This window comes from Crotalus tigris, unplaced genomic scaffold (assembly GCF_016545835.1).
Source record: "Crotalus tigris isolate CLP2741 ecotype Arizona unplaced genomic scaffold, ASM1654583v1 scf7180000018371.15429387391:27106975, whole genome shotgun sequence".
NCBI classification, from domain to species: Eukaryota; Metazoa; Chordata; class Lepidosauria; order Squamata; family Viperidae; genus Crotalus; species Crotalus tigris.
In genome coordinates this window covers 20,867,724-20,886,615 of record NW_024096970.1, presented here as the reverse complement: position 1 = coordinate 20,886,615, position 18,892 = coordinate 20,867,724, and the positions used below count along the sequence as shown (strand labels likewise).

The window sequence follows — 18,892 nt, the reverse complement described above, 5'->3', positions numbered from 1 at the left end:
CAATGCTGTTACAGAATCTAATAATTCTGCTATAAATACTTCAAAACCTCCTCCCAGAGAGGAGCAACAGAAACAGACAGTGAAGTGGGGTCTCTAACAATGCTTCGAGCACCAAGCATCAAGCACTTATAAGCAGTATCCTGAATAACAGAAGCGAGATTCCTATAATCTTCTCAGCTGTCTTTACCACTCTCTGTATGGGCTTTCTATCTGAGGCACTGCTACCACCAAACCAATAGTGATGCAGTTTGTTAAAATGCTCTCAGTCGTGCCTCTATAAAATGTGGCCAGGACTGGAGAAAGATGTGCTCTCCTCATCCAACAAAAGAAATGCAAATGCTGGTTTGTACACTTCACTAAAGATAACGTATGAAGAGACCAAGTCAGATTGTTAGTTATCAGCACCCCTAGGTACTTAATACAGTGTGTTAAGTATGATGGAGACATACTTAACATACTTGATTGATGATTAATTGATTTGCATATCTCTCCTGCTGCCAGCTCCCAGTAACTTACACAATATAAGGAAATTATTAAAACATTCACAGCACATTTAAAATTACTACTTCAGTAACTAAATCTGAAAACTCTTTAATATTATAATCAACAAGACTAGCATAAATTAAAATATAAAAATATAAATGGCATCACAGTATATACGACTTCTTCAATGCTTCTTCTCATATTTATTTTTATCTAGGCTAATCTGTCATTTATGAGTTAAACTATCAATTGACTTATCTGCTGTCTCTTAATTGCTTATGACTGCTCTCTCCTCTGTTTCTTTCCCAGTCTCTCCATAATCTCTCACAGTATATTGGGGAAGCTAATGCTCTGAATTATTAAGATTTAACTCCTGATACAGCCATTCTTTCCATAATGCTATATTGGCAATGAAACAGATATACACCATGTACTTACCATTCTCTATGACATTTACAGCCATTGTGCTTAGATCCTGAGTACAAGCAACCGAAGTTTCTTCAGGAGGAGCTCTATAGGAACTCAGCCCACTCATTTTGTTGATGAATACCATTCTGCCCAATGATGTATCAAACTGATAAAACCATTTAGAGGGACTGAATTTTGGTTTCTCATTCACACTTGAATCATCTGTGTTCTTCTCCATATTTCTAGGCATGTTTACACTTTGAAGCTCATTACATCTCACAGCTTGCTTTGTAAATTCACCCATAACGCTTGCATTTTTATGAGAACTGTCTGTGTCCACTTTGTTGCACTGAACTGAATGTCTATTTTGGGCAATCGTGTATTCTCCATCAGTGTCAATGAAACAATGATCAATAGTTCCTTCCGTATCTGCTCTCACACTTAATATTCCCATGGATTTATCTTGTTTGTCAGAAGCAAAACAATTACTTTCTGTCTCTTCCTTTCTTGTGGAAGGACAATGTTGAGATTTTTTATAAGTATTTTGCAAATGAGTACTAGATGTGAGACGCTGTATATTTTTATCTTTGGGGCCTGAACATACTTCAGTTTGAGCTAAAGATATCTCTATGGGTTGTGTACTCGTAACATCTTTATCACATTCTTTCATTCTTGACACTTTAGAGGCGAGTGTCCTTGTGCAATTAGATCCAGATAGAGATTTCCTTACTTTTTGAGAATATTCTGTAATGGTACTTGTACTAAAAGCTTTTCTGATTGACATATTTTCTTCTGGGAAATGTTGAGACTTTTCTAAGGGAAGGAGGCAATTACAGTCATTATTATTAGACTCAATATATTCTTTTGTTGGAGTTCCACAAATACTCTGTAGATCTGTTGTATCACCAGTTATAGATTTGGAACAGACTGGTGCTTCATTGCTATTTCTTATTTCTGTACCTCCTACTGATGCATTTCTTTTTAAATTCCCATAATATTTTCTGAACCTATCTAATGATCCCAGTTTTGGATGGCAATTTAATTTTGTTGAATCACAATATTGAAGCCTAACAGAAACATCATTTATTTGCCTACTGCTGTTTATACCACCTCCTATATGATTAACTGAATCTGCAGCCACCGCAGGCATATATCCTTTCACATGTGATATTACCGAATGCACAGTACTATCTGCAGGAAGTGAAGCTGATGTACTCTTTTTTTCTAGCCATTCTTTTGTGTTTCTTGTATGTATTATATTGGTTTTTGTCATATATTCTAAAGAACTTGGAATCTGCTCTGAAAATTCTAGCTGTTTTTCAGACATATCCTTGGCACTTACTGGACCCAGTTTAGTATGTCTGTTTAATAAATTACTAGAGTCCATTGTTTTATATGGTGGTTGATATTGAGCTTTCAAAGGATCATGTTCTACAGTCAGTCTCCTAGCAGTATTTAATTCTCTGCCCTTTTTTTCTGACTTGCATTTTCCCATCGAGATATTTCCAAAAATATATTTACTTTTAAATTCATCAATATGTTCTACAATTTCAGTACATTCTACAGCAGCTGAATCAGGGCTTCTTTCCTGGACTCCTGCATCTTGTTGACTATTTGCATCTTTCCCATGGTTCTCAATACAAAGCAAAGTACCAGAATGCTGGTCTGTTTCTGAAACAATTGATTGGTCTTGGATGTCAAGTTTTTCTGGGTATTTGGAACTCATAACATCAATCTGTAGTTTTGACTCTTCAGGGAGTTTATTGAATTTTAGAAAATCAGAAATGTCATTTTTATTAGGTAGAAGATACTTATCTTTACTTTGCAATTCATGAACAGATTCAAAACCAGTTACATCTGAATAAACACCTACTTCTTTCACATTATTAATAGGTTGTATATTATCTCCTGTCTTTTTTGTCAGAGTGATTTTTCTTCTAACAGATTTTGATTGCAGATTAAATGTTTCATAAGAATCCACAATATTATCACAAGCTGTCTTAAAGCTCTCCTGCATACCCTTCTCTTTGGGGAGAGAAGACTTTAAAGCTGTTGTGTTACCCAAACAAAAATCATTATTTTCATTAAATTCTGTAGCATCTTCACCACACAACTCAATAAATAGATGTTCTTGCTTTAAAAATGCTTTTACTCCTTCTTCAAAGCAGGTTAGGAGAGCATCCCATCTGCGAAATTCTATTAAAGTTTTTGTGGGTTCCAAACATATATCGTATTCATCAAGCTGACACTTCACATTGATAATAAACACACCATAAAGTTCTGAGCCAGAACGATGGCGGACAGGACTTGAGAGCAAAGACCCAGTTTTTGTTTTACATATAACGCTCTGTTTCCTCAATAGAAAGTCAATAAGCTTATGCAATTTTGTTTTTAATATCAATCTATTATTTACATACAAAAACTGAATATTTTTATTGTAATGTCCTTCTGAACTGATAAAGCCTGTTAGTTCAAATCCTCCAGATATGTAGTTTATTTCTCGTAATTTCTGGGATTTCCCTAGACCATAAATCTGAGAAAAACGTGTGCACATATCTTTTGTTTTGGGTAGTTGAAGCACCATTGAACAGGAAGCTTCATTTCGTAAAGAAAAAGAGACAGATGGATGAACAAGTGAAAGAGCTTGTACTTTATGCCTCAATCTCTCAAATTCCAGTGTGAAATCCATGCACTTTCTCCTCACGGGTAACTGATGGTACAAATTGTATACAGTAACTGTTGTTCCAAGACTTGGCCTATTCACTTCTGCTTCTGAGACTTCCAAACCTTTTCCATTGTGAAACAGTTTCAAGAAGGTTTTTGCTATCTTACTTGTCTTGGATGATATTTCCAATATGCTGGCCATACTTGCAATGCTTGCCAAAGCCTCTCCACGGAAGCCATAAAACTTCAGATTTTCTAAGTCTTCCAGTGAATAACATTTACTAGTAAAGTATCTATTGCCTACTTTGTTAAGGTCTTCTCTTCCCATCCCACAGCCATTGTCCACCACCTGTACTTTAAAGGTTTCCAAATCCACTCTAATAGCAATACATGTAGCTTTTGCATCTATGCTATTAAGGATAAGCTCCTCAACACAATGTCCAACTGAGTTAATTGCTACTCCAGAGCGCAAACTGGTTTGTACTTCTCCAGGCAAGCATTTGATCATTGTAAGAGTTATGCATTGCCACCTGCTTTTTCTGTAAATGTCCTGTTAAAAAAACAGAGAATTCAATGATCTTTTAATTTTTTTTAGCCAGCTGTTTAACAAATCCCTTAATATTTTCCAGAGTGTTTCCCATTCTCATTTTGTATTTTAATAAACAAAATCCAGTTCAATTTAGAAACATTTTTCTTTTGCTTAAGTTCAATCTAGATATGTTTAGCTCGATTGCCTTTCCTTCAAATTGCATGCAGGAACTATTTGCAGGGATGTTAACATAGCTCTCCCTGTGCTCTCCCCCTAAAAATGGCTCCCTTTTTAAAGTCAAATCCTAATTCTCAGTTCCTATTAATAACCAATTAGCTGAATAGTGGAGAAACTGGACAATTTATTTCTAAACTATAACATGGAAAATATTAGGAAAAAAATACTACAGTGAGCTAAGTTGCCGTTCTTTGATTAATGCAATTGTAATTTTTTCTGTGATAACATGCTACATTTACCAGTCAGTTGGTGCAATAGTTAACACTCTTACATTCATTTATTTGTGTTGACATTCAGCCTGTCATGCACTGAGCTAAGTGCTCTCACAAGACAGCTGTGAAGATAAAAATGTGACAAATCCCTTGCACATACACAAATAGGTTGGAAGCTTGGACGAGTGGAAAATAAGATGTAAAACAGGTAAGAGGACTTTATAATGTACATTTCGATAATGCTGCACTACTGAGACTATTTTAGCAATGGACAATAATGAAATCGGAAAAAGTCCCACCTTTCTGCCAGATTTAAGGAGGAACGTTTGGCTTCAAGATGACTGATGACATGCAAGAAAAGGGGTGGAGGGTAGCGCCGTCCCCATCAAGCAGTTTCTGGAGATCTGTCGTTAGTTCCGTTTTCTTCCCATCGCCTCTCCTCTGAAGTAACTATAGGCTCTGCCTCCTCTCATTCCAAGCATAGCCAGAGCAGCCTCGTTTCTCTTCAGTGTGTTTTTTTCCAGGCTGACAAAATCACCTCAGTGGAACCCGTCCCAACTTTCATCTTCCGCTTCTTCAGTTGGCCTTATTGTCAATCACCTGAAAGCAGGTCGGTGCTGAGGAAGAAATTGGGCCTTCTCAAATGCCTCAGTTCCCAGCGTACATCTAAATATTGCAATGCATTCTGGGAATTGTAGTATTTTTGTATTCTCTTTTTTTACGGCTCGAAGTTTTCTGTTAGCTTCTCCAAATCACTGTATAAGTAAATCCAAACTGCTACTGATCCTCGCGGGATCTCCTATGATCAGCTAATCCTGAACAATCTTTCCGGAATTAAACAGCTACAGAATAAAAAATGTTGAGCAAGGGGACAAGTAGCACAGGAAAAATTAGTGTTTAAATGTAGGTGGATACATATTTTCAGCTTAAGTGTAAGTTTCAACTATAATAACCATGCCCATTGGAAATATCGAATTAGACGATCTTTGAAGCACTGGATATTTTTATGAATATTTACCGTTTTGATTCATAGCACTCCTTCAAAGTGCCAAAAAGGACCTAATTATTTTTAAAATGGTGGTCAATTTTTTAAACACATTTTTCTTTTATCAACAAAGATAAAATACAGAAAAACTAAAACTGGTAGGAATACAGTATTTGAGGTTGCCAAGGAATTAAAAGGAATATTGTTGCTGAAACATGCTATAAGCAGCAGCTGGACAAGTTCTGAGAAGTAAGGCTGTGCAGCTCTGACTTAATTAACTCTTATCATATTCCAAGGAAAAGGAATATGTGCTATGAGAGACAATATTTGAATATTAAGTGGAATGCTATAAATTGTTAATAAAACTGAGGATTATGCTAAATTTAGGTATTTGTTTCATGCTTAGATTCAGTATCCAGCAGTGCAGGATTAAATATTGTTGTTTGTGTATAGTGAAGTATCAGCTAAAAAGAACCAGTCTTTAATTGGTCCATAGGAGTTGTATGAACACCATAGCCCTGAGCATCCCCTCCCAATATGACTAGCATGTTCCCATCTGTTTATCTTTATAGTTACAGCATGGTTTGTAACTAGATTGTACCGAAATACAGAATAGTAAATATTTTTATACTTTGCATAGCATTGTGTAAATCTTGATCAAAAAAAGTCATTTATACTCACTTTGTCAACACTGCTAACATTGGATGTTCCTGCTCTGACAACTGATGAAAATGCAGCCATTTTCTCTTTTCCTTTAACATTTTCTTTACTTTTAGAATTCAGGTATAGTGGGGGGGGGTTGGGATGTAAGCTCACTAAGCCATAATAATAACGAGCTGATAACGTTTTGGCAGGCTGAGGAACTGAGGAGAAAGCCTGTGCTTGAAGCTAATTGGGAACTGTGTTTTATGACAGTTTATTGGGGGTGGGAATTATACTTTGTTACTTTATATCAGGGGGAAGGGAATTTAGTTTTTGGGTTCAACTATGTATTGCCGATATTTTGTTTCCCGAATAAATGTTCTTTAAGGAAGAATTTTGCCTCGAAGTTCTTTTGATGGGTTTCATCTATCGGAACCATGACATTAACCCCAAACCCAAACATTAACCCCCAAACCACCTTAATCGCCTTGGGGTCCTGAGCTCCAGTCACTGTCCCTAAGTCGAGGGATAGGCTGACAAAGACTCAGAGAAGATCTCAACATAGAGAAGGAAGGGGTGCCTGGATCCAGCACCCCAGCCATGGCTGTAGCCAGCGGAGTGAGAGCAAGCCAGCGCACCGGTGGAGAGGGAATCTTCTCAGACCTTACAGCTGGGGGCGAGACCCAAAATGCAGGAGCTGATCTGATCATTGGAGTGGACCCTGCCCAGTGCAGACTCCAAGCCCCTTGAGACAACCCTGCCTAAAGCAAGTTTTTCAAAAGCAACCAAAGTTGACTTGCAAGAGGGAACCTCTCGAGAATCGCGTTCCCCGGGCCGCTGGAGAATCAGGAAATCGACTACTGAGGTTTCTGTAGACTGGAAGTACCTGTCCACAGCCCGTAGCCAATCAGTAGAGAAGTTGGTGGAGAGGTTCTAGGGGCAAGAGATGAAGAGTGGGGAGCAACCCTCTCACTCTTCCCATCAAATGATCACGATGATCGGCGGAGCAGACATCGGTCCATGCTGAAAAGAAGCCCCAGCCCCGCCTATGGAGCACAAGTGGCTTCCCTGTCTTCAAAGCCACCAACATTAACCTCCAGTACTGCAAGGAGGGACAGTCCTAGCCGCCACTCTGAACACGGAGGCCCAAGACGTCGCTCCTCTAGAAGCCCAGATTGCCACAGCTACCATGAAAGCCCTGACCGTCGCTACCATCGGTCACACAGCCCAGAGCTTCACCGTCGACACTACCCAAGCCTGAAACCTACGCAGGGGGAAGATTCAGATGTGAGCGTTCAACATGATATAATGCAACAGCTGTGTGAGCTGTTGGCTGGACAGCAACAGATGAGAGCCCCACAGCCATTGGGGCCCCTGCCACAATTGGGGATGCCACAGCCGCTGCCCCCAGGAGGTTAGCAGCCGTTGAATGTGCAGCAGCAGTGGGGGTGGCAACAGCCCCTGAATGGGCAGCAACTGCTGGGCCTGCAGCAACGGGGGATGCCACAGCCACCATTGGGAGATCAGCATCCACTGGGGGTGCAACAGCCAGAGCAGGGAGGCCAGCAACCTCTGAGAATACAGACACACCGGGGGGACAGCAACCTATGATGGCGCCACCCCTTAGAACAATGCTTGATGGTGACCCAGAGAAGCTGATCTTCTTCAGTCAAGTACATTCCCACATGAATAGCAATGCCAATTTCTACCCGAATCCAGCTGCTATGGTCAATGTGGTTGCCGCCAATTTGGAACGGGAAGTGTCTGAGTGGCTAAACAATTTGTACAAAGAGCAAGTGCCTGAGTTAGGGACCCTCCATCTCTTCCACCTTGGATTAAGAACCAGGTTCGAGGACCCATCCATAGCCCTCAAAGCGGAGAAACAAATACATAAAACAAGATGGCAGACCTGCTTTGGAATATGTACGAGAATTTCGTAAGGTAGCAGGTCGAATAGAAAGGTGGCCTGAACAGTCCCTAGTTCACCACTTCAAGGAGAGGCTAAACAATCACCTTTCCCAGGCCTGTGTCTATCAAGCTGTCCCTAACCTATTGCAGGAGTGGTACCAGGCAGCAGTAAGATTGGATGTCAAGCTGGCTCGTTATAAGAAACCACCACCACAGGAAGCCGGGCAGAAGCCAGAACAGACCAGACGACACCCCCCCCCGTAAGCCTCCAGCCATTGCAGCTGCAGAGCCCCCCAGACCACCTGCCAGTCCACCGATCAATTGCTTCAGATGTGGGCAATAAGGACACCGAGCGGCGAGCTGTCCGATCCTATATCCCCAACAGCAGAGCAGATCGGGACCACCAGCGAGGAAGAAACCAGTTCAGAGCCACCGAGAGAGAAGTCAAAGTGGATCACGCAAGAACCCGTCGCCCAGGTTACATCGCCCATGCCGGAGAGCACTGAGGCCCAAGCTGGACCTGTCACCACTCTGCCCTCCTATGACAGCGACAATGAGTGGGAGAACGACCGGATGGTGAGTCGACCCATTCCACCTTTTTCTCTCGCAGCCAAACTCATAGTTCCCAAGACAGGTGCACAAATAGATTTGAAAGTGCTAGTGGATTCGGGGTGCTCCCAGTGCGTTATTAGCATGCCACTTTCCCTTAAACTGGGTATACGAGCAAACCCGTGAGATTTGAGCAAGCCGATGGTTCCTTAATGGAAGGAACTTTGGTCACACAATTGACAGAGCCAGTACGCATAGAAATAGGTGAACATTGGGACTTCATTTGCTTCATGGGTACGCATAGAAATAGGTGAACATTGGGACTTCATTTGCTTCATGGTGGCTCCGAAGATGACTAAGGCACTGATTCTAGGGCTAGCCTGGTTGTACAAATGGAAACCGTTTATCTGGTGGGAAAAGCGGATAAGGACTATGAGATTATCTATAGGGAATTTTGCCTCAAAGTTCTTTTGATGGGTTTCATCTATCGCAGCGGTTCTCAACGTTTGTGTGACGGCAACCCCATCACACAAACGGTATGCGCATGTGTGGTGCGCCACCGCCCCATGTGCGACGCGCATGCACGGCGCACATGCGGGGGCCCGCCCAATGCGCGGCGCGCATGCGCGGCACCCCCAGAGGCGCGACGCCGCCCCCATGCACGGCGCGCATGCGCGGCGCCGCCCCTGGAGGGGAGAAAATGGCGGATTGCCGCCTTTGGCGACCCCCGGAAAATGGTCGATCGACCCCAACTGGGGTCGCGACCCATAGGTTGAGAACCGCTGATCTATTGGAACGATAACACACTTATTTAAAATAGAACTACTTTTTTTAGTGTATATTTACCCTCCATATCAAATTATTTTACAATTTATGAAACTTCAAAAACTCTAAAAAATTAATATGTTTGCAATGAAATTCTGAAATTTACATTCTATATACTTGCAATTTTTTAATATGTGCATCTCATTTTTATACATAGCTCTGGATATGATCCAGCAAACATGCCTTTATTAACAGTCAAAATATTATGACATCACTCAATTCAGGAAATGTTTATCTTAAAACTTTTAACAGAAGCTTCATATAATAAATAATTACAACAGAAAGAATGCATTTAACTAATTACAAGAAAATGAAAACTAAATGACTTTCTTCTAGACAAGTCCATGGCTGACTTTATAAACCCAGTGCTTTCTATTCTAAGCCTCTTATTTGATTATACAAAAGTCACTATGCTCTAAATGAGCAATTTTCTTTTCATTGTGGAATTCAGCTCTGTCGATGTGAGATTTGGGACTTCCTGTTTTTTGAAGCCATTCCTGAAGTTGTCGGACTTTGACAAGAGGGCCTTGGATTTGTCCCTGCACGGTGCCATAGTTGGTATTTTGGACCCAGCCAACCAGACCCAACTTTTTTCCTTGTGCCTAAAAATAACAACATACATGACATTTTAAAAAAAAATCACACATATACATATGATTAATCTGAATTATAGTTAAAGCTTTTAGAATTCCTCTGTAGAGAATTATTATACCCCCACTAAATTACTGTATAATCCAAACTTCTGCTAGGCCATCCAAAGATAACCAAGACTAATTGGAAATATATTATCTGTTGTTAAAAAGAGCTAATGTAAAAGACAATGGCATCTTACAATAATAAAGGCAAAAACAGCTTACATGTGTCTATTCTACTGACTTCAATAATATGACTTAATTCAGGTTAGGACTACAGGTAGTCCTTGACTTATAACCATGCATTTAGCAATGTTGCAACTTAGAATGGCATTGGAAAATATGATTTATGACTAGTCTTCACACTGATGACCACTGCAGGATCCCAATGGTCATGTAAACAAAATTTGTGGTACTTGGCAACTGGCATGTATTTGATTGTTGCAGCATCTTGGGGTCATGTGATCACCATTTATGATTTTCCTTGCCAGCTTCTGACAACCAAAGTCAATAGGGGAAGCCAGAAACAGTTAACAAGTATATGATTCATTTTACTACTGCAATGATTCACTTATTAACATTGGTAAAAAGATTATAACATTGGGGTACGACTCATTTAACAACCACTTTACATAATAACAGACATTCTGGTCCCAATTGTGGTCATAAGTCAAGGAGTACTTGTATTCAGTAGCCTAAGCAAAGCCTCCAAAGCAGTGGTTCTCAACCTTTCTAATGCCGCGACCCCATAATACAGTTCCCCATGTTGTGGTGACCCCCAACCACTTATACATCACCGGATGCCAGGGGCGTGGCCAAAGAAAAGGGGGAAAAAATGGCGGACAGCCTTGTTTGGCGATCCCCGTGAAATGGTCGTTCGACCCCAAATGGGGTCCCGATCCACAGATTGAGAACCACTGCTCCAAAGTCTTCACAATTATATATATTTTATTATATTTATATGGCACCCATTTCACTGTCAAGCAACTCTGGGCGGCTTACAACATAAAAACACAATATACAATGGTAAGAACATTAAAAGCATTCAGCATTAAAAGTTAAAACATTAAAAATTAACAAAGAACTAGATGAAAATGGACCAATACACAAACCAGATGGAGGTGGAACCTTCTAATTTACTAACCACCTCCAGAGTGTTCACCCGTTTGGAAACAAGTGCAGAAGAGAAATGGGAGAAAAGTGACAAAAAATTGCCAGTACTGTATAATCTATTACCTCAGGGGAATTACAGATTGAGCCCACTCACCTGGGTATGTTTGCGGAAAAATACCCCTTGCACTTTCCCAAACACCTCATAGTCCACCGAAACGAGGCCTTGCCCCTCAGCCATGGTCGGGGGTGCCTGTAGTGAAAGCACAATAGCAATGAGGCAGAAAAAGAGAGGCAGGTGCCATCCCCACAGGGAGACTGTCCGTCGAGCAACCTCCAAAGACTGCATTGTCGAAGCGATCCGCTCTCCGGTGCCCTTATAACTAAATTAATCTGACTCTCGCTTCCCTCCCCGGCGTCCTGCAGGGGAAGTTGGAGGGCAAGGCATGGCTCCGACAGGCCCCTCCCTTATTTCCACCCCGTTGGATATAGAAGACAGAAGCCTCTGAGACCTGCCGGATCAGGTTTCGCTCGGCAACACGAAGGTTTCTCTGCCAGCTTCGCAGATGGCTGTCCAAAGAGACCCTCCCCCTAGAACCGACCGGGCGCGAGCGGCGCACCAACGGCCACTAACGACGAACACACCTCGCAAGACCGGCTTCAGTTCAGTATATAGAACCAAAGTGGAATTAATTAAACGAGTAATAGTCGAACAGCGCTGCTTTTTTATGGCTAAACGGCGGCCAGCTTGGGCTATAACTGATATAACATAATTACGAAAAGACGGTGTGATTCCTAAAGACTCTCACCCACCGGAAGCCGCTGAGGTGGAATCGGATGTAGCGGGCGCGCTGTTGTTGCTACGCAACGGTGCTAAACCGCCGCTCGAAGGTCTGGTGGCCAGAGGTAAGAGAAAACAGGCAGGCGGGCACGGCGTGGCGTGGCGTGCTCAGCGGTTGTGTGTCTGGAGCCGGCGGGCAGGCTACTTTGGTAGGTGCGTGAATTCAAGTTGAAGCAGCGACATTGTGTCCGTCGGTTCCCTCTTCCCTGAGTTTTGTCAAATTTCGAACCGGCAGTTCTGGTCCCATTACAGTGTAAAATCATTAATGGAGACGAGCGCTAGTTTAATACTGTGTAAGCTGTAGCGGCCGCCGTTGGGGAAAAAAAAAGGCTTTCCCTTCACTCCTCTTTTCTATAGAAGTAAACCCTAATAGCAAAAGCATTCACAATCCTTGGCTTCTCCCAGGTAACATTATAAAGCTAAGTGGAGTCGCATTTGTTTAGGGGAGACAACCAGAAATCCTCGGGTTGTAAGTTAGAACAGAAAGTAAAAAAAAAAAAAAAAACGTAGAAAAAAGGAATGGCAACTATTTTAAACTGGCCAAGAAATATGGAAGAGCCAATGGATTGGGATTCAACTGGAAGAATATTTTACCTACAGAGATAGGCATTAGGAAGGAAAATGATCTAGACCTAGAGTTTTACAGTTTTGAAAAGGTCATCTAAATATGATTTAGCTTTCTAAATCATATATATCATATATCTCTATATCTCTATATCTCTATATATCTATCGATATAGATATATATTCATATATATATATATATATTCATATATATAATCATATATCATATTTGGGCCAACGGTGCATCAAAAAAACACTCAAGACATTCATAGATCATATACACACACACACACACACACAGAGAGAGAGAGAGAGAGAGAGAGAGATTTCCATCAGCTTTAGGGGGTGTAAATTTTAATGAATTCTATATTTATTGTAGAAGTAAGGAAATGCTATGATGGAGGATGAAAAACACACAAATAAACAAATGTTTCCTGTTATGCGCATTCCATTCCCTTTCTGTCTTTGCTGTTTTAAAGCAATTTCTCTACTGTAAATACTGACTTGTTTTATTTATAACTTTTCTAAATTGGGAAAATGGGAAACAAATATAAATCTGAAGGGAGTACATTTTGTAGCCTGAGAAAAACATAGTACGTTCCAAATATATCTTGAAAAGAACATATTTTACAGATATTGATCTTTGGACATATTTGTAATAGAAAAGGCCAGACCCTTATATATGTCAGATCCCACATGCTATTAGGATTTTGAAAACTTAATATCAACATGGATCAATTTAAATTACATCAATAAACATCCGGCAGCCAATGAAGATTTTTCATATACATACTGTTATTCCTTGAAATTTGCTTTGATTATTAGTCTGGCTGCCTCCTTTTACACCAAATGCAATTTCTGGATATTTTTCAAGGTTAGGTCCATTTTATATGTTACAGTAACCAAGATGGGATATACTGTAGTGAAGATATGGACAGTTGTTGCTAACTCAATTAATTTAGAAATTGTAACTATCTGTGCAAATGTAATTCTCACAATCTTAAGTCCAATGGCAGCCAATTAAACAGCATGTTCAGACTATGTAGCAGTTATTTTATTTCAGGTGGAATCCCATCAAAACAAACTAAACATCAGTTCACAAATCTGGTCCCAAGACCCATTCTTACCAGACAATCTAGGAACATACCTTTGTTTAGCATGCACAGCTATTGAAATCTAGCACAATTAGCCAGTCTTCACACATATATGTATTTTTTAGCTTGGTTCACCAAAGTAATGTTTGTGTCACATCACTGCCAAATGAACTGAAATGCATTGTGTGAGTCTGTTATTGGTGTATAATTGCATAAGCATCCATAATCGATGGACTATTTTTTTTTAAACTAAGATCTTACGTCTGCTGTCTTTAGGCAAGAAATAATATCCCATCTTCAAGGAAGCATTGCTCACTCCCTAAAATATGGGACCAGTTGTGGTTGGTTTAATAAACCAGGAAGGGCAAGGATCAAATAATCAGGTGTTAGCCTAGCTCTGTACAATCTTTTATATTCTAGAGATCTACAAACAATCAGAGGAAAAAATGTCAGGATTATAACCTTATGATATACCCAGTACTTCAAGCTGAGATAGATCTGATTGTATGCAAAAATTATGTGAATTCTTCTTCCCTCTACTGCAAAATCTTGGCAAAGAAGGTGTTGCGGAGTACAAAATAGAAATGTTGATTTATTATTTAGAAATGCAATGAAGGCAAATGGAGATTATGCAGGGTGTGGTCAAAAATGTCACAATGCAACCATGATTGGAGACAGGGAAGGAGCAACTTTGTTTCTTCCAGTGTTGTACAGGTAACCTTAAAATGATCTCAGTGTAAGACACTCGACTTCCAGTTTTTGTTTTTCCTATTCACTTCCTTTTTTCTCAGCTCCCTAGTAACCCTAAGGGTTATTTGTGCCCTCAAGAGTTGTGATCCTAACCACTAAAATTATTTCCATATTTTGCAGATTATTCAGACTGTCAGCATTATGGCTGACAAAGTAGAAAATTCCTCCAAATACATTCTATGCAATCTAATAACTGTCCAGAATAAGATAGGTGTGAATTGGGCAGCTTTTATGGTTTCCATATTCAGACTGTGAGATATATTAGATGCAATGCAGGACTGTTAAACTACGTTCTTTCATTTGCACACTTCTTTTTATTGATCATGGCTGAAATCCTACATTGATTCTGTTGAAGGATAATATTCATTTAGATTACTTGCAATCAGAGCACATTTTCTCAACCATAATAAAGGAATATTAGAATGAGAGCTGAAATTATAGCATGTATATAATTTGTTGCATTTCCTCAGATTTAGTGGAAATGCTGAATGGCTCAGTTGCAGCTGGCTGTGTGTTCGCATATGGATCCAATAGCATCCAATTCCAGTCTTCCTGCCACAAGTCAGGAAAGATGTCATCCTGAAGTTCTTAAAGAACAGTCCCAATTAGAACATCTGAGGAATAATACCCAGCAGCAACTTGTGTGCTATAAAGATAAGAAATTGAAAGATCTTCATGTTCCCAAAGAGCGGAGCTCTTCCTGTACTCAACCTGCAGAAAGTAGTCAGTTGGTCTTAGAGAAAGCAGGTTTTTATTCTGCTGGCCCCCATAACTGGTGTTTCAAGAGTCAGGCCAGCACTGTGCCTTCCCACTGGAGAATGAAGCGGAGAGAAGGCGTTGACAGAGCATATCCACTTAAGCCGGTCTTTCACCCAAAATCTGGGAATGGTCTCTTACCAAGTTCTTGGCAAGTTGGAAATGCAGCAGCTACAGAGATTCCTTCCTGTGGGATTAGCTCAGAGAAAACAAAAGTGTCACATGGGGTGAAGGCTCAGCCTGTAGGGATGCACTCTCCTTTTTCTGTACAACAATCTAATAGAACAACTTCTCATTCACAAAGAGCAGAGTCAGGCTATATTCAAAAACTGGAGGCTGCTGGGCGGAGTTTGGAGGAGGAGATCCAGCGAAAGGAGGCTCTCCTTAGGGAGAAACTAAGGAAAACAGAGGAAGAGCTCCGTAAAATCCAGTCGAAAAGGCAGCAGACTAAAGCAGAAGCAAGAAGAGAGCAAGGAGGATTAAGGATGCCTGAGAAGAAAATGACAGCCATTTCTCAAGATTGTGATTCCAAATCTACCACACAATTACGTGATGATGATCAAAAAATGCTTGTTCCAGAGACTATGATAGCTTCAATTGGGACTGCCCTGCTTCCACAGACACTTCATATGGAAAGGCTCAAAAAGCAACGATTGATAGCTAGCAACAATAAAATTCGAGATAACTTCTCCAATATTTCTTCCACTCACAGCCTAGAAACAGCAACTGTACGCAACCAGTCTTGTTCTCTAACAGCAACCCCAGTAGCTAATGCAGAATCAATGGCAGCAGAACCATCATATACAGAGATCCAAAATGATATAGAAGATTGGGGAGAATGCAGTTTTTGTGGACGGAGACTTTACTGTTCCAGATTGGAGAAACATATGAATATTTGCAGCAAGAATCATGGATCCAAGAGAAAAGTGTTTGATTCAAGCAAGGCTAGAGCAAAGGGCACTGAATTGGAAACATATCATCTCTTGAAGGGCTCAGATATTTCACAGGTGATGTCCATACTAATTTATTACATGTATCCTCCTCCTGTGGTTTATATGGGGGTTATCATTGCATTTTCTAATTCTTATGTTTTCCAGCCTTAAGCTTGAGCAGCATCTGGCTAGTATAGAATTCAGTCTTTTTCTTCTGACTTTCTTTAAAAGAGACCTCTTTCTTAATACCACTTGATGGACCATAATTAGTTTTTAATTTCCATCATTTAAATACAGTAATAAATATGATGACTACTGAAAATGATGTTTGGAAGAGACCAAAAAATAAGGCAAAATCTCCATTAATGTTTATTTAAGATACTCGTACTTGGCCTAAAAATACAGAGCAAGGTTAACATTTTTTAACCTTTATTATTCATGAAAATGGAGGCAATGAGATTGTGAAAATAAATGATTAAAATTGTTACATTACAGAATCTGTAATGAATGCTCAAAAGGCACTGCAACAAGACAGATTGACAATTGGTTCTAGGGAAAAACCATAAAAATGAAAAAAACATTTATATTTAGGATGAGGAAGGAACATAATGCAGTAGGATCAAAAGTTATCTTCTTCACACTATCCAATTCATAACATTCTTGCTAGTGCAGTAAATTTCATTCACAATTCAATTATGGTATTGAATTATTTTAATGATGGCATAGATTATATTATCAGCTTGAAATGACCTAAGGAGGAAGGGGAAATGATTTAAAAAATAAATAAATTTCACCCTTTACATACATTTTACAGTCCCAGTAATTTAATTTTAAAAATTCAAAATGTCTGGCATTAGAAATAATCTACTCGTATATATGACAATATAACTTTTATAAAGAACTTCTATAGATAGCTCTCATGGCAAAGTGGTTAAAATGCAGTACTGCAGGCAAACTCTGCCCAAAACCTAGAGTTCAAGATTGACTCGGCTTTCCATCCTTTGGGGTCAGAAAAATAAGGACCCAGATTGTTGGGGGCAATATGTAAATAAGGCTTCTACATTGTAAACTACCCAGAGAGTGTTGTAAAGCGCTATGGGACTGTATATAGACCTAAATTGCTATGCTATTGCTATATTAGCCTAAATGCTATTGGTATTGCTATAAAAATAGTTACAGGAATGATAACAGTATGCGCTAACAAAGTTGCATTAATTATTTTTAATTATTTTTCCCACTTCCCTTTCTTGCTGCAGAAAAAAACTTCCAGCCACAGTCTTGAGGCTTCTGAGCAAAGCAATGCTACATCTAAACAAAGCAATTGGAGACAGAAGCATGACTCTTTCATCAAGACTTTGCGCAGGGCTCGTGAAGTGCAGCGCATCATCTCCAAAGGCGGAAAGGCCTCAGATCTTCCCCCAGCACCAGCTATGGAAAATCCAGACTACAAATTGTGTCCATATTGCACTCGTCAGTTTGCACCCAAGGTTGCTGAGAGACATATTCCCAAGTGCAAGAACATTAAGAACAGACCTCCTCCACCACAGCAAAAAAAGCGTTGCTAGTAAATAGACAAGATGATATCTGCAACTGGTGTAATCCTACTTAGATTTCTTGTAATTTTTCTCAGTTTAAGGCTACTGAGTGGCAGTTTCAGTGTAAAACCAATGAGAAATCCACAAATTTTAAATTATCATTAACCCTTTATACTACAGGTCAAGGCACCTAGATGGACAAAAAGTGGTGTTGTCTTCATCCTCTCAAAATTTTGTATTCTGTAAAAATGGGTCACTGGGATTCCTTACATATTTTGCAGTGGAAATTTTTGAAAAAAGGCCCTGCAAAAAGGCCTATTAAAAATTGGAAGAAAATAATGACATTCTTATAAATCATGGCTCTATACTTGTGACTCTTTGATGGCACCTGGGATCAGTTATTTCTTCTATGAGCTGCCCAAGATAAATGATTCCCATTTCTGTGCTGAATATCTAAGAAAAAGCACCCATGTTCTAGAAAATTAACATTTTAAATATTAGAATGATAGCTGGCAAAGAATAAGAGCTATTTCAATGTATTATGTATTACTATTTACAGTGGCTGGGAAAAGCTTTACAGTCAGTTTTGTTTCCTGTTTTGTAGTACTACATAAAGTTAGTCTTCCTTCAAAGTAACCTACACAAATTGCTGTAAAAGAAAAAAGTGGAAGTTTTGATGAATTGTTCTCTATAGCATAATTGTAGTACCTGATTTTCATCTCTGTAACTTTAAGATTAGTGAAAGGAAACTAAAATAGTTATTTGGAAGTGGTCATTTGTTTAGCTCTGCCTTTGCTAACAGATGGATGATTAAAATGTCTGGGAATAGGTCAACAAGAACAATCAGCAAACAAATGGAATAAATATATTTATATGCAAACTAGCTGTCTTCAGGCAACAAGCATGGTCTATAATAAAATAGGTAGAACATAACTTGCTTGCAAAGGCAAATGTAGTATTTGCTGAAAGTGGAAACATATGGATGAATGCTTTGTTTGGAAAGTACCAATTTTACATAATACACTGTATAGTATGTGATTCCCCAAAATTGAATTGCTAGTTTTATCTGAGCCTCAAATTTTCAATGATCTGGTGCTAACTTAAAATTTCAAGAAAAGTGGAAAGCTTCATTTTGCAATAATAGGTTTAAAATTCAGTATTTATGTGATGTGAAAAATAATTGTTGCCTATGCTGCTAATTTTGTTGGAAGCGAAAACATATAAAGAATGGTTGCA

General features: G+C 39.6%; 3 protein-coding genes across 12 annotated transcripts in view; 1 reads left to right on the top strand and 2 right to left on the bottom strand.

The window, feature by feature from the left end:
- MLH3 (mutL homolog 3) overlaps positions 1 to 5,437 on the bottom strand; it is a 20,493-nt gene extending 15,056 nt beyond the window's left edge. For 2 of the 4 annotated variants that reach the window (XM_039351699.1, XM_039351700.1), the window contains exons 1-2: positions 4,833 to 5,434; positions 922 to 4,105 (exon numbers count right to left, since the gene is read on the bottom strand). In XM_039351699.1, coding sequence (XP_039207633.1) covers positions 922 to 4,063 — 3,142 coding nt within the window. In that variant the 5' untranslated portion in view covers positions 4,064 to 4,105; positions 4,833 to 5,434. Of the gene's footprint in view, positions 1 to 921; positions 4,106 to 4,832 lie in introns of all 4 variants that reach the window. The other 2 variants (XR_005557729.1, XM_039351702.1) reach the window with 2 other exon arrangements.
- ZC2HC1C (zinc finger C2HC-type containing 1C) lies at positions 4,196 to 18,892 on the top strand. 4 transcript variants are annotated; one of them, XM_039351706.1, is made up of 3 exons: positions 4,196 to 4,741; positions 14,904 to 16,196; positions 17,378 to 18,892. In XM_039351706.1, the coding sequence occupies exons 2-3, from the start codon at positions 14,922 to 14,924 to the stop codon at positions 17,684 to 17,686; spliced, it is 1,584 nt and encodes a 527-aa protein (XP_039207640.1). In that variant the 5' UTR covers positions 4,196 to 4,741; positions 14,904 to 14,921; the 3' UTR covers positions 17,687 to 18,892. The 4 variants fall into 4 exon arrangements, with proteins under 4 accessions (XP_039207640.1, XP_039207639.1, XP_039207638.1 ...); XM_039351705.1 differs by lacking the exon at positions 4,196 to 4,741 and adding an exon at positions 11,961 to 12,090; XM_039351704.1 differs by lacking the exon at positions 4,196 to 4,741 and adding an exon at positions 12,048 to 12,178.
- Positions 9,555 to 12,039, bottom strand: ACYP1 (acylphosphatase 1). 4 transcript variants are annotated; one of them, XM_039351712.1, is made up of 3 exons: positions 11,998 to 12,039; positions 11,342 to 11,437; positions 9,555 to 10,044 (listed from the first exon to the last, which is right to left on the bottom strand). In XM_039351712.1, exons 2-3 carry the CDS (start codon positions 11,423 to 11,425, stop codon positions 9,829 to 9,831), a joined length of 300 nt encoding a protein of 99 aa, XP_039207646.1. In that variant the 5' UTR covers positions 11,426 to 11,437; positions 11,998 to 12,039; the 3' UTR covers positions 9,555 to 9,828. The 4 variants fall into 4 exon arrangements, with proteins under 4 accessions (XP_039207646.1, XP_039207645.1, XP_039207647.1 ...); XM_039351711.1 differs by lacking the exon at positions 11,998 to 12,039 and adding an exon at positions 11,830 to 11,967; XM_039351713.1 differs by lacking the exon at positions 11,998 to 12,039 and adding an exon at positions 11,697 to 11,822.

Excerpts from the sequence above, each read along its gene's own strand:
- ACYP1 (XM_039351709.1), bottom strand. The coding sequence starts at position 11,533 with ATGCAGTCTTTGGAGGTTGCTCGACGGACAGTCTCCCTGTGGGGATGG. Across the intron at positions 10,045-11,341 it reads TTTTCCGCAAACATACCCAG|GCACAAGGAAAAAAGTTGGG; the intron begins GTGAGTGGGCTC and ends TGTTATTTTTAG.
- ZC2HC1C (XM_039351706.1), top strand. The coding sequence starts at position 14,922 with ATGGCTCAGTTGCAGCTGGCTGTGTGTTCGCATATGGATCCAATAGCA. Across the intron at positions 16,197-17,377 it reads AGGGCTCAGATATTTCACAG|AAAAAAACTTCCAGCCACAG; the intron begins GTGATGTCCATA and ends TTCTTGCTGCAG.